This window comes from Mytilus galloprovincialis, chromosome 8, assembly GCF_965363235.1.
Source record: "Mytilus galloprovincialis chromosome 8, xbMytGall1.hap1.1, whole genome shotgun sequence".
Lineage (NCBI taxonomy): Eukaryota > Metazoa > Mollusca > Bivalvia > Mytilida > Mytilidae > Mytilus > Mytilus galloprovincialis.
In genome coordinates, this window is record NC_134845.1 from 10,633,792 (window position 1) to 10,646,833 (window position 13,042).

General features: G+C 31.6%; 2 protein-coding genes across 7 annotated transcripts in view; both read right to left on the minus strand.

The window, feature by feature from the left end:
• Nucleotides 1–909: 909 nt before the first annotated feature.
• On the minus strand, nucleotides 910–3,276 carry LOC143043107 (complement C1q-like protein 4). The gene is made up of 2 exons (XM_076215569.1): nucleotides 3,056–3,276; nucleotides 910–1,361 (listed from the first exon to the last, which is right to left on the minus strand). Exons 1-2 carry the CDS (start codon nucleotides 3,246–3,248, stop codon nucleotides 940–942), a joined length of 615 nt encoding a protein of 204 aa, XP_076071684.1. The 5' UTR covers nucleotides 3,249–3,276; the 3' UTR covers nucleotides 910–939.
• Nucleotides 3,277–8,624: 5,348 nt separating this feature from the next.
• Nucleotides 8,625–13,042, minus strand: part of LOC143085059 (teneurin-m-like) — a 132,620-nt gene continuing 128,202 nt past the window's right edge. For all 6 annotated transcript variants that reach the window (XM_076261209.1, XM_076261208.1, XM_076261207.1 and 3 more), the window contains one exon: nucleotides 8,625–12,505. In XM_076261209.1, the coding sequence (XP_076117324.1) occupies nucleotides 11,646–12,505 (860 nt within the window). In that variant the 3' untranslated portion in view covers nucleotides 8,625–11,645. The remainder of the gene's footprint in view (nucleotides 12,506–13,042) is intronic.

Consider the following 13,042-nt stretch of genomic DNA (forward strand, 5'->3'; position numbering starts at 1 on the left):
TTGACTGTCCCTTTGGTATCTTTCGTCCCTCTTTTGTGATGACATCTTGGATTAATGAAATGAACAAAGCCAGAAGGTCAAAGGTCAAGGTTCTGTCCAAGATAGTGAACTTTGTGTTTCTTTGCCCTTTTTAAAGTGTTTGATTGACTTTTAATTTATTTTAAGGGTTGACCTTGACCTAACAACATGTTATAGGATATCTCTAAACCAATATACTTACAAAACTTTTGAATAGTGAAAAATGTTTGGGACATTAAGGCACAACTTTGTTACATTTTCTTTTATTTAATATTTGAGAGTGGCATGACCACCATTAATGGTTTTTAAAAGACAAAATTAGGCTGAACCCTGAAACAAAAGGTCTTAGACTTATTAGGTCTTTTGCAACGATATCTTGGAACAATTACATTGACAAAGTCAAAAGGTCAAAGTCAAGGTCATATTCAAGTTAGCGAATTACTTGTATGCGCTTTTGACTTAAAACTTAAACTATTTTTTAAATGCATTCTACATCTATTCAAGCATATATTCTACATTATGAAAAGAAAAGACCTCTTAATTGTTCGCTATAATTGACTCTACATATGTTTGGTTTTGAGCGTCCCTGGTGACGGTCAAATTGCTATATTGATAGATTAGAGATTAAGAGTTTGCTACAGAAATAACACGTTTCTATTGTTGAAGATCGCGTCTTAACCTTTGTTATAATTTTTAATTCGTGTTGATGTGTTCATGTCCAAAACGACCTTTTTAACCATAATAACCCTATAAAGTGGTGAGTATACGTGTATCTATCACAAAGACAAGATCGCCAGGGGTGGGGGCGCAATTGATGCTCCTAGTGCGTAGTTGTTTTTATTGGTCCAAACTATACGCTATTTTTATCCAATCAATTCAAGTAAAACAATGTTAGATGATAGAATCAATTTATTACTCTTTTTAATTGATCTTTACTCCAGAGAAGCTCGTCCTGATGTAAGAATTACTCTCTATAAACTTTCCTCCATTACCATTTCCAGTTCTCGTATACACAACATTACCTTTGTTCAGCTGTAGAGGGGTTACTGTGGTAGCAAAAGTCCTGTCAGTATGATCCCCAGAATCAGCCCAGCCGATGTTTCTTATTTTACCTTTCGATACCAATTCAACTGAAGCATACGATCTGTCATGGGCGCCAGTAGACACGTGAAACACATACAGACCACTAGATGGCGCTGTAAACTCGCCATTGGCTTTGTTATATCCGTTCCCATTATTCAAGTCCACTACATCATAAACAAGTCTTTTGTGTTTAGAAAGTTGGTTCCAGTTATTGCTCATATAAGCAAAAAATGCAACATGACTATGGCTATCTTTCAAATCTGCAGGATAGAAGGGTAAACGACTAGAAAAACTAGCTAAACAATCAATACCAATTAAAGTGTTTTTCGTTTTAAATTGGCGTTTACATCCAGTTTCAAATTAGAAATACGTGAACTAAGTACAATGGTACAGCTTCAAATTACTTTCACTGGTTCCGATTTTATGATTTTTGCAAAAGGATGACAGAACTTCAGTAGTGCAGACTAGTCCCTATTTACAAAATCTTATTGAAAGAGTAGACTCTAGAATGAGGAATTGTCAAAGTTGGTAACTAAAAGCATGAAAAGAAATGTAACAAGTTTGACCATCCAAAATTTTATAGATAGATCGTGTTCCTTGGATTGTTTTGCGTTAAATAATAGACAAAAACGACTAAATGAATTAATAATTATCAGCATGTGCATTATGATTTACACTTAGACGTCATCATTGATCAATTAGACAAATTAAAAGCATTTTCAGGATGAGAACAGGTTATTTGATATGAATGGAAATCTTGAAGGTTGGATTGTTAACATTGCGTGTCACAAGTACACAGGAAGACTTGCCACCCTACCCGGACACATTTTTATGACTCGGAGAGAACCGGTCTTTGCTCTTTCTTATATAGGCAGTGTACTCAGCGGAGAAGCAAGACATACAAATGTCAGTCACTGAGTTATGTCTTTTTTTCACATGACGAGGTACAAACCACCGTTTGCCATTAATCGAGACAAGTACACTACAACAATCTAAAGCATCGGTTCCCCTTTGTTTTGTAACTACTTAAAAAAACAATTATTTTGAATGGTCGCTAAGGTGACATCCCCTGTAAAATTTCTGGATCCGCCTCTTGTATACCTAATGATTAAAGGGGCACTAACTACGAGATATATAAAAACATATGAAATAGGATTTATTTTGTTCAATCATCAATGAAAGTGAAATAGTGAAATAATAATTCGCTTTTAGCAGAAAGTATCATGGTTCAATTAAAAAAAAAAGAAACATGGAAGATTTTAAATTATTCACTTGCAAGTGAGTAATTCAACCTCATTGAATCCGTAATCATGTGAACTTCAATTTAACCCCTTAGCTAGAGATGGATCACACATGAATCGTGCGTGATTAGTCTTTTAAACAATACAATGATAAGTTATTAACGTCTCACCATCAATAATACAGTATACCCATTTCACATTATAAAAGTTAACTTTTTTTTTAAAGGAAAATAATTTCAATATTGAAAGTGAAACAAAGGTTAGACGTGATTTGATTGAATTATTCGATCGACAAAAATCATTCTTATACAGGTAAAAACGATGATTAACATATATTTTCAATCTATAATATGAAATTAAAAAAATCCGATTCCAAGAGTTCGCTCTATCTATTTATATCTATATTTATGTTTATTTACCTTATATGCTCATCGGAGGTTTTACGAGGTCAACTCTATAATTAATTAGATGGCATCTAGACTGTAATACACACGAAACAAAGCTACAAATTATTGAGCCCATACTCTGTAAATTGTTTATTGGATAAATGTTTAACATAGTTATAGATAAAATTAAGAAATTGAGTAAAATCGGTGAGCATGAATTTGACAGCAAGTGCCCCCTTTAAAACCGAGCGAATTTTGAAAAAAAATATCCAAGGAATTTTAGCGTAAAATGAAATATTTGTGAATTGAACGCAATATTTGTCATACCTTGAATTTCTTTTTTTTGCACATCAATGTCTTTTCTATTGACTTTTATAGCTTTCCTCAGTGCAGTTAGGTCAGGATGCTCGTCGGACACTTGACGTTTACCACACAAACTGCATAAGGTATCCTCCAAGGAACACTTCTCTGTCCCTGCTAATGAAATTATGACAGCGAAGCACACAAAAAAAGCAAACATTGTATTATGATAGACTTAACGGTTTGTGATCTAAAATGACACAGATTTTTTTTTATATGAAACATCATATCAATTCTCAGAAAACTTCTTTCAAGTACTGCCAAAAATTGATCTAACGAATATCTTCTTTCATTATAATTACTTTAACAAAAAAAAAAACACGAAATGAAAATTGTTGGTTGAAATTATGTCTGCAACAAGGCTTATAATAAAATTATGAATCGTATCAATATGTTAGCAAATTTTAGTCAATAATCCAAATTATTTAAAAACTAGCATAATTGAACGATTATCTTTCTATTAATCTCGCATTTAAATAATTTGGAAAGAAAGAAATCAAACACATTGATATTGTATCTAGACAAATAGCAACCTTAGCAAAAAGCTAATAATAACATGCTTGTGAACTGCAGGAAAGAAACAGTTAAGATTCAGTCTCGAGAACTGTTTTCCCAATTTAATTTAACAACAAATTTTAAATGCGGATAATAGTTAACACAAATTTTAATCTACCCTTTTTTTCAAAATCAAACCAAAAGCTATGAAAAGGTGGAAATGCACACCTTCAATGTGTTCCGAACCACTGTACAAAGTCGCAGAAATGCCAAGCTCTAAGGAATCTTCCATAAAGCTGATCAAGTTTCAGATTACAGCAAACTTGTATAATCGTGCGATGTAGGAAAGTGTGACAGACAGATGGACAGAGTGATTGCAAACAATTTTAAAGCTTAAGGAGGCTCGAGGGTACAAAAAAATCGGCAAAATTGAAACATTTGTTTTTCATTAAAAATTTTATTTATCACACTATTAGTTGTTACTTTTTAATGTGGTACAAGAATCGACCAAAATAATCAATTACTTTTAAAATGTTTATTGTATTGAAAAAGCTCCAAATTATCTGCTTTTGGTGAAAAATAATGCCATTTTGTTGCATGTAAATTGTGAAATAACTTTTCTAATGCATCGGTGATCTCGCGCTCATACAAAATGTACTTCGGTCAACGCTTTTACACCCTAATAAATTTACAAAAAGCAGCATTCATACAAAATGTACTTCGGTCAACCCTGAACCTGGTAAGTATAATTGGCAATTTTAATTATGTTGTGGAAAAGAAAAGGGTCTGAAGTGGTGTAATTTTTCATCAACACCATTGTCCTTTATTGGATATATATAAAATTGAATTCTTTGATTTGTCGTTTTTATCCTATGACGGCTGACAAATTGGACTAAGTTATTTTAGTACTATAGAGGATTGTCATCTCATGAGTCATACCGATTATAGGATGCACAGTTTTCTCTGCTTTCAAAATCTTTCTGTTTGAACCCGTCGACCTGGAACTTATCAATTAATGGGAATATTAATTACTGCTGATAAATTGGACCTCGTTATTTTAGTTTTATAGATGTTCCCTATGATTTAATCTTTCTAAGTTAAATGCCAAATTAAAGTTTTTACTCCATTTTCATGGTCCACTGAACATAGAAAATGATAGTGCAGATGGGGCATGCGTGTTCTATGAATACATTCTTGTTTATACTTCTAATTCTAAAGACCATTTTTATGTTCACGTGATAAATGTATAACCGAAGAAAGCTACAAGTCAAACTTATGTATAAGGGTATATTATATATACTTGATAGGGTATACTGAAAATTTCACCCCTTTACATCTAGAATGGTAAAAGTGACGCCATCAATATTCAAACTTGTCTTATGTTTTGTGGTTATAAGCATTGCGTATAAGTTTCATAAAATTTGGTTCAGGCAAACTAAAGTAAGAGAACAGAAATCAGTTTCGGGATGTATGGACGTACCATGTACAAGTAAGGGACGGACATACTTACAGAAAAAAAAAACAAGAAGAAAACTCAATATGGTGGGGGCATAACAATAGTAGTATGACCTCAGGAATAAAAAGTTTATATACACTAGACTCATACAATTTTGATCTGAGGTCTGAGGTGCTTATAACGTTTAACCCTCCAACACATTTTAGACAGTTGCTTGTGTACATACCATTGAGGCAATGACGTTTGAATTTTTGGTTTTAAGCCATTTATTTGATATACTAGTAATCATGGCATCAGTGTTAGGACGACACATTGTTAATTATACATGTAGGTCAATCTTAAAGAATCATACTGCCCCAGGAATGAATCCGGGTCTGTTCGCGCCCATTCACGTTCGCACCCTTTCACTTTCGCACCCTACACGTTCGCGCCCAATTTTTATTGGTTTTGTGTCACAAAAGTCGATTGTGTATGCAAATTAGTTCTCAGAATCCAAACTAAACTAATTTGCATACAAAATTGACTTTTGTCGCCCGGACCAATTTTCAAATTAGGTAACAAAAGTCAATTCTGTGATACAAAAATGAATTTTGTCATGACAAAAGTAACTTTTGTCCACTGAAAGATGATTTTGTATGACAAAATTTTAAATTTGTAGTATGCTACAAATTTTGTAAAACTGAACTCAGTTTTGTTGAACAAAACTCACTTTTGTTCCGTACAAAACTGAATTTCGAGTACCCCGTAGGGTAGGATGACTATTAATTTATCTATGCATTAGGGAGACGGCCGTTTGCTATTCTATGTAAGTGCTAGGAGGGAACCAAGTTTTGACAAGTGTATTCCTATTAGTATATTTGTTGTCATTGTGGTTAGTGTATTGCTATAATTTTTGTTAAATGAAAAACACGAAAGATAATTGTTTCAAACAGATTTGCCCCTTTGATCTGAAACAATTAAACAAAAAAAAAAATATCGAGTTATCGAGAATGAGATACGATTCCTGTCATTAATAAAACTCATCTATAGCAACATACTTTAGAAACTAAATGTTTTATTTGTTATGTTTAATTCATTCATTGTGCTAATTTAGAACATAGTGGTCAGAGAGAAAGTGTCCAAACCAATTACTTTGAAATATGTTTAAAAGAAGCCATGGGGTAAAGCATTCAATTGACCAAAAAAAAAAATACGTCTTTAATGAACATGAAATGATTAATTTTCAGAAATGTTCAGGTGCAATATAAGAATTCGTAACGAGTCCTGTGGTATAACCTGAGATGGTGTTCTCATGCGAAGCTATTTTAGGATTAAGACTTTTCCTAAGACCATCTTCTGACACTTTGTTGTCTTTAGTCGTGTTCTCGAAGCTCTCTTAACTTAAGACATATCGCACTTTTCGTCCGACCTTTATGACACCTAAATCATCCTAACTTTAGGATACGTCTCAGATAATAATTTGTAAACGCATGCTTTGTTTACTGAATACAATGCCTTTCTGTCTCTTCACTTTACTTTAAACAAATCATATATTTTCTTTAGACATTTTTTTCTCGATCTTGAATATAAACGTTTGCCCAATGTTCATGAGAACCTATGGAGGTTCATAAATTTATCATGGAAAGAAATTCCCAGACTGTCAGTATAGAACTGAAAAACGAACTAAAAAAATACTTTCAAAGTTTTTGCTTTAGACATTAATAAAAAAAAAGTTTCTTCCGAAGTTTCATAACATTCAATGTACGTTTGACAAAGTAAGTGATATGTGTAAAACCCCAATTGTAACTACTTGTTTTAAAACTGCGAATAAAAAAATTATTTATCCGTAAAAACACAGGAACATTCAAAGTATACTTCATCATTATGCTCTGGATTCTCTGTTGATATTTGGTTTAAAATAGTATTTCGTCCCTTTTATTCCCTTCAATTGGGAAATCGAAGAAATAAGCACTAGGCTTATGTGACCAGTTCTTTTTATTTTTAGATTGAAATAATGTTTTTGTTATCAAAATTCAAGTGTACAACCGGGCGTTTTGACGTAAGCGTAGCTACGCGCCTGCAAATCTGATGTCTCGTATAACATTTTCCCCTCACTGCTTCATATAATACACTTTTGTGTTGAATCTAGATTTTCCTTAATAAATAGCTTTACTACAACTATAACATGGATTTAACATGATCCAAGAAGATAAGTTCAAGGGCAAATAAACCAAACGAGAAATACATGTACATCTTCAAATCATTCAAACACCCAATATAGTTGACCTATTGCTAATTGCTTATAGTCTCAAAGGAATAGAATTAATCAAGAAAACTAAACATTGACCAATGAACCATGAAAAAGAAGTTAGCGAACACCGCCGCCGCCGCCGGATCACTATCCCTATGTCGAGCTTTCTGCAACATAAGTTGCAGGCTCGACAAAAATGAGGTCAAGGACAACGGACATGTGACAGAGAAAACATAACATAATGCATCTATATACAAAGTATGAAGCATCCAAGTCTTCCACCTTCTAAAACATAAAAGCTTTTACAAAGTTAGCTAACGTTGCTGCTGTATCACTTTCATTAGGTGAAGCTTTCTGTGTCGAATGTGGCAGGCACGACAAAAACCCAGCCACATATACTACTAATAATTAACTTATTTTTTTGTAATAGGCCAAGTGAGAATTAATCAAATATTGGCAAATATTTTTATATGGATTAGACTGTTGGTTTTCCCGTTTGAATGGTTTTACACTAGTATTTTTTTAGGTCCTTTATAGCTTGCTGTTTGGTGTGAGCCAAGGCTCCATGTTGAAGGCTGTACCTTGACCTATAATGGTTTCCTTTAATAATTTATTACTTGGATGGAGAGTTGTCTCATTGGCACTTCCTTTATTTATTGTTTAAGTTTTGTTGCCGTTAATAACCTTCATAAATGTTCTGTTATACACATTATAAACCTTTCTTACATATTTAGATGTTGATGGCATGCATTTTGATAATCTAATATTGATTTTAACTGGTACATACATACTATATTGGCAGTATACTTTTCCCAGATGAATGATCTTTATGATCTTCACATGATGTTTATACATACTATGTATTGCATGGCTTGCATCATGTACACACAGGCAGGTATTTAGGATTTTTTTTAAAGCAGAGTGATCATTATTAGTCTTGTTTATCTAAATTCTAAGACTACTATTTATTGTGTAATTTCAACATCTTGATTTGCTTGCTGTTTTGGGTCTTTCAATGACTTTAATGTAAAGTGCTTAGTAGTCAAACATTCATACTTATACTACATTCACATTCAATTAAAGATTATTTTTTTTATATGTGAATAAATTCAGCAATGAACAAGAGAACCATGTCAAACTATATTTTCAAACTCAGCTGTCCTTCCACAAACTTACATGAACCAGATAAAAAGTTGCCCCATCCAGACACATTCCTTCTAAAAGTTGTTGTCCACAACAATATTGGAGTTTCCAATGGGAGAAATCAAATGACCTCCTTTTCGACCCAAGATTTCTGCAGCCATTACATCACTCAAACTGTCAAATTCAAATCAGTCAAATGGCATATAAATAAATTCTTTGTTCCTATAGTTTTTATTTTTTCAATTTACATTTTAGAAATAAAAATGTTTTTTATCATTTTGCAACAGTACAATATGACATAATGATTCATGATCTAATTGTAAGTAATGAATAATGAATGACAAGATGGATATTTAACACTTTTACCTTAGCAAGAGTTATCTCCACTTGGTAATTTGCATATTATAATGAGGAATGAATATGTAACATGCATTTCATTTCTACTCTACAACATTACAGAAAATATTTAAATATATATGTCTTAACTGAAATGTTAAGTAGGGAATAAGCTTATTGTTTTGATTGTCATAAATCTATAAATTAATAATCCGCCATGATAGTGTGTTTATTGACTGTATAAAATATGTTATGTATGAATTTATACTGGTGTGTTTTCTTCAAAATTAATAATGAAATCAATCTTTAAAGTGATAAACAAAGAAAAGGACATCTATTTTTTGAAATAAAAAAATCTTTAGAATTTGTTTATTTTTTTCGAGAAAAAAATAAAATCCAGCTGTTTCATTGGTTATCAAAATATTTAAAGAAATTTGAATGTCATGTATTGCTTTCATAGCTGTCTTTTCCGTTTATGAATGATGTTATAGAAATAAGCAATGAGTTAATGTTATCATGGTTATTCAGAAGAAAACACTTTTAAGAATATTGTCTAAAAACAACAAAATATTGCACTGTTAGGGAAATGCTGAAGTTTGTTTACATTGCATAGGTAAAAAACTTAAAACAAAATAAACAAAGAAAAAGACTACGTAGATCTAGTGTAAAAATATCTAACTTGCAAAGGTCAATGTAATTACATATGATTCCAGATTGATGCAAAACATCTAAGTACCCAACATATTTACTGGATGTACTTAGTTTGTCAAATTTACACATACTAGTAAGCCGAAATATTATTGAAATGGACACAAAGGGATATATTCATGAAATATCAAGGGATCTGAAGGAACTTATTTTTACTATAATACTTAACAATCTGTTATTATGTAAATTATTTTAAATATTTTCATCTTCATGAAATCCCCTCCAATAACCTGACATCACTATGGAATCATTTTCTAGTCAAAAAGGGGAGATAACTATGATGGGACTAGCATAGAATTATTGCAAATAGTAATAACAATATAATTATGTTTGGCACACAATACACAGATAAATATTTATAGACATTAGCCTGATATGTCACACACATATACATAAAGTTTACATCAGGCAATTTTCTCAATGGTTAATTCAAGATCACTTTATCCTACCAGTACTTAAACGTACTCCAATGGCACATACAAAGGTTAGAGAGAAATGTCTCCGGTTTATCAACTTTTTCTCTTTTATTAAGATTTATAGATGCACTATACCATTCATGATTTTTGAAGTTGGGTCGGTTAAATACTAAAAATATTAAGGAGCTTATACAACTATGACAAGTATGTCAATAGGATGTGTATTTTTGACCTTGTTAAGTAACTTTATACTGTATGTAAAGTATAAAATTTAAAGGTTTTAACTTTATAATGTAAAGATAAACATTTAAATTTCGAAAGTCACAAATCTGATCTTTGTTATTTTAATTGAACAATAGATCTTTTTAGTAACACTAGTTTAAAATCAATAGGTTATAAAATAGACAGAGTAAAAAATATGACCTGTCATTGTGTAAAAAATAGCACTACTAAAGTTTTCTAAAAATCTCATGTCAGGTTAAAATTTTATTCATAAAGTAACATGCATAAAAAAGTTAAACTTTGCTCTAAATTCTCAAAATAAGAAGTTATGTATAACACTGTTCCAATTTTCTACTTTTGAGTTTTGAAACAAGTATAAAATTCTTGTTCAGAATTCTAAACAAACTCAATAAAAAGCTGAATTAAGCTTAATGATGAATGCTTGGGTTTGTACAATCTATGCTTTTTACAGTTTAAAGTGAAATCATGTTCTCTTCTTTTCAATATAACAATTTTAAACACTTAAACATTCTTTGTTTTCAATCAAGGTCAATTCAAGGTTGTTTTAATGCAACTATGAATCTTTTACCTCTGGTTCATGTTTTTAAGACAAAAAATAACAGGACATAAACAGACAAATCATGTATGTCCTTAAAATTCTAGTTTCATATTTACTTTAATCAGTTGCCAACATCTTAATTAACCTTGATTTCAGTTAACATAACATATACATTAAATTAACACTAACTTTGCATTTTTTAAATGATGAATATAAAAAAAAAATCTTGAACTTTTAAGTTCTATCATTACAATATGTATGTATGATTATATAGCATTCAGCAAATAACTATACATATTTACACCAATAAATATATTACACCTACTTTGTCACATAATTATATATATTTCACATATAATGAATATACAGTCATTTTTGATTTCACAAACACATAATGTAGACAAGGAAAACTTGAACCAGAACATAAGCATAGAGAAACATGAAAGTCTTTTAGTTTTAGAACAAAATAATGAAAACATTTTCATTCTAGGTTCCTTATTAATTGTATGTCTGTATTTCTTTTACTATTAGGTTAATCAAATTTTGTCTTGTTAAAATGTTGTAATGATTTAACAAAAGGCTCATAAAATGGGGAATTAAGATATTTTGAATATTTTTTTTCTATTGACACATTTCTCTTTGGCCAAATATAAAAGTCATTGTAATATAATCAGGTTCCTCAGTCTAGTTATTTTGCAAATGGGTTCAAATTTCCAAGTTTAAAATGACCACGTTTAGCACCAACAACCATTATTAAATAAACTATTTCCCCCCTTTTTTTCACTGTATATGAGATTTATTTCTCCCATTTAAGACTGTTACTTTCTATCAAATTTCATGAAGTTGGTACAAATTGTACCGTCTAATTGCATTCTACACAGATCACTAATTAAGTTGAGCAATATAAATCTCAGCCTTGGTCAGATTGTTGCACATGCCCAGTATTACCCATGTATATGTCATCATAGAAGTAATAACAGAAATCTATGATGTTATCTATTACTTTTCACAAATCTGATATTGTTACAGTCATCTGACAAATCTGGGAATTCCTCTGATCTACGGATAAAATGTCCCTCGTATCCACGAGCAAATCCAAAGTTTAAGATACTCTGTTTTTCTTCCTCCGTCCACTGATGTTTAGACTTTAAATTATTCTGTAAGATCCACTTTTCTCTGGCCCATGCATGGGTAACAGCCCTCTCTTTTGCATGTTTCAATAGTCTTTTTCTCTCTTTATCTATTGTTGTGCCATATCTAATATTGATAACTGAGTGTTTGCCTCTCAGGCGAATGTCTGTTTCCGGATTAGGATTTTGTCGGAAATCTATATGTTTATTCCGATGAACAGTCACATTTATATTGTTATCAAACAGAACAACATCACTTTTGATACCTAATGTATTTAAATCAATGTCTGCCTGAGCATGGTCAGGTTTGATTAAATAGTGTGTATCTTTTCCTTTTATATTAAATCGTAAATTAACGATCTGCGATGAATTCACTAATACAAGCGCTAACTGTCTGGCCCACATGGGCGTATCATCACTTAAAGTCACAACAGCTTTACCCTCATGGTACGAAAGCATCACACCATTCCCAAAAATAAACGGTAACGGAGCCGGCTCTAAATCTCCCGATTCCTGTAACGGAGAAACTTTAGATTTAGGCACATTTGTCATTGTTATAAGACTATCCATGTCACGTAAGAATGTGCACTCAAATGCAGAGGACATGGGTAGAAGTACATGTTGGTTTTGTTTCTGTTTAGGACGAATCTCTCCACTGTAAGATATATCTGGCGCCAGACTTCTGACATCATAGCCTAACATCAGTAACCAGTTAGTTATAGCTGTAATATACAATAAGAGTTGAATATTATCTTCTTTTTTTTTATTTGAGGTGAGTTTTGTCAATGTTCACATAAGTTTATACAAAACATTCAGTTTATAAAAAGTCTGTCACATATAATACAATTAGGTCATCATCAACTATTGAGAGTTTTGAACTGTTGCACTGCACAAGATGAAGTTTGTTCCTCTAAAGATGTTTTTTTTTCAATGATCACGTCACAATCAGGTTGTCATTAAGGTGGTACCTAACACTTCAGGGAGATAACTCTGTAAAATCAGCAAAACGTTTGTTTTGTTAACGGAATATCAAGCTTCTCAATGGTCAAAATAAGTGTTTGTCAAACTGCTATATATAAACCAGTGTAATTTTTCTGATTAAACGGTTGGTTCAATTTTTTTGAAATATTTATATTTTTGTCAAAGGGTCAAAGTAAATACTTTGTCAAAATTTTAAGAAAATTAAACAAGCCAAATTAATTTTTAGTTTAGGTGTTGGGTACCACCTTAACTTGTAATGTATGAGTTTAGCTGGATGT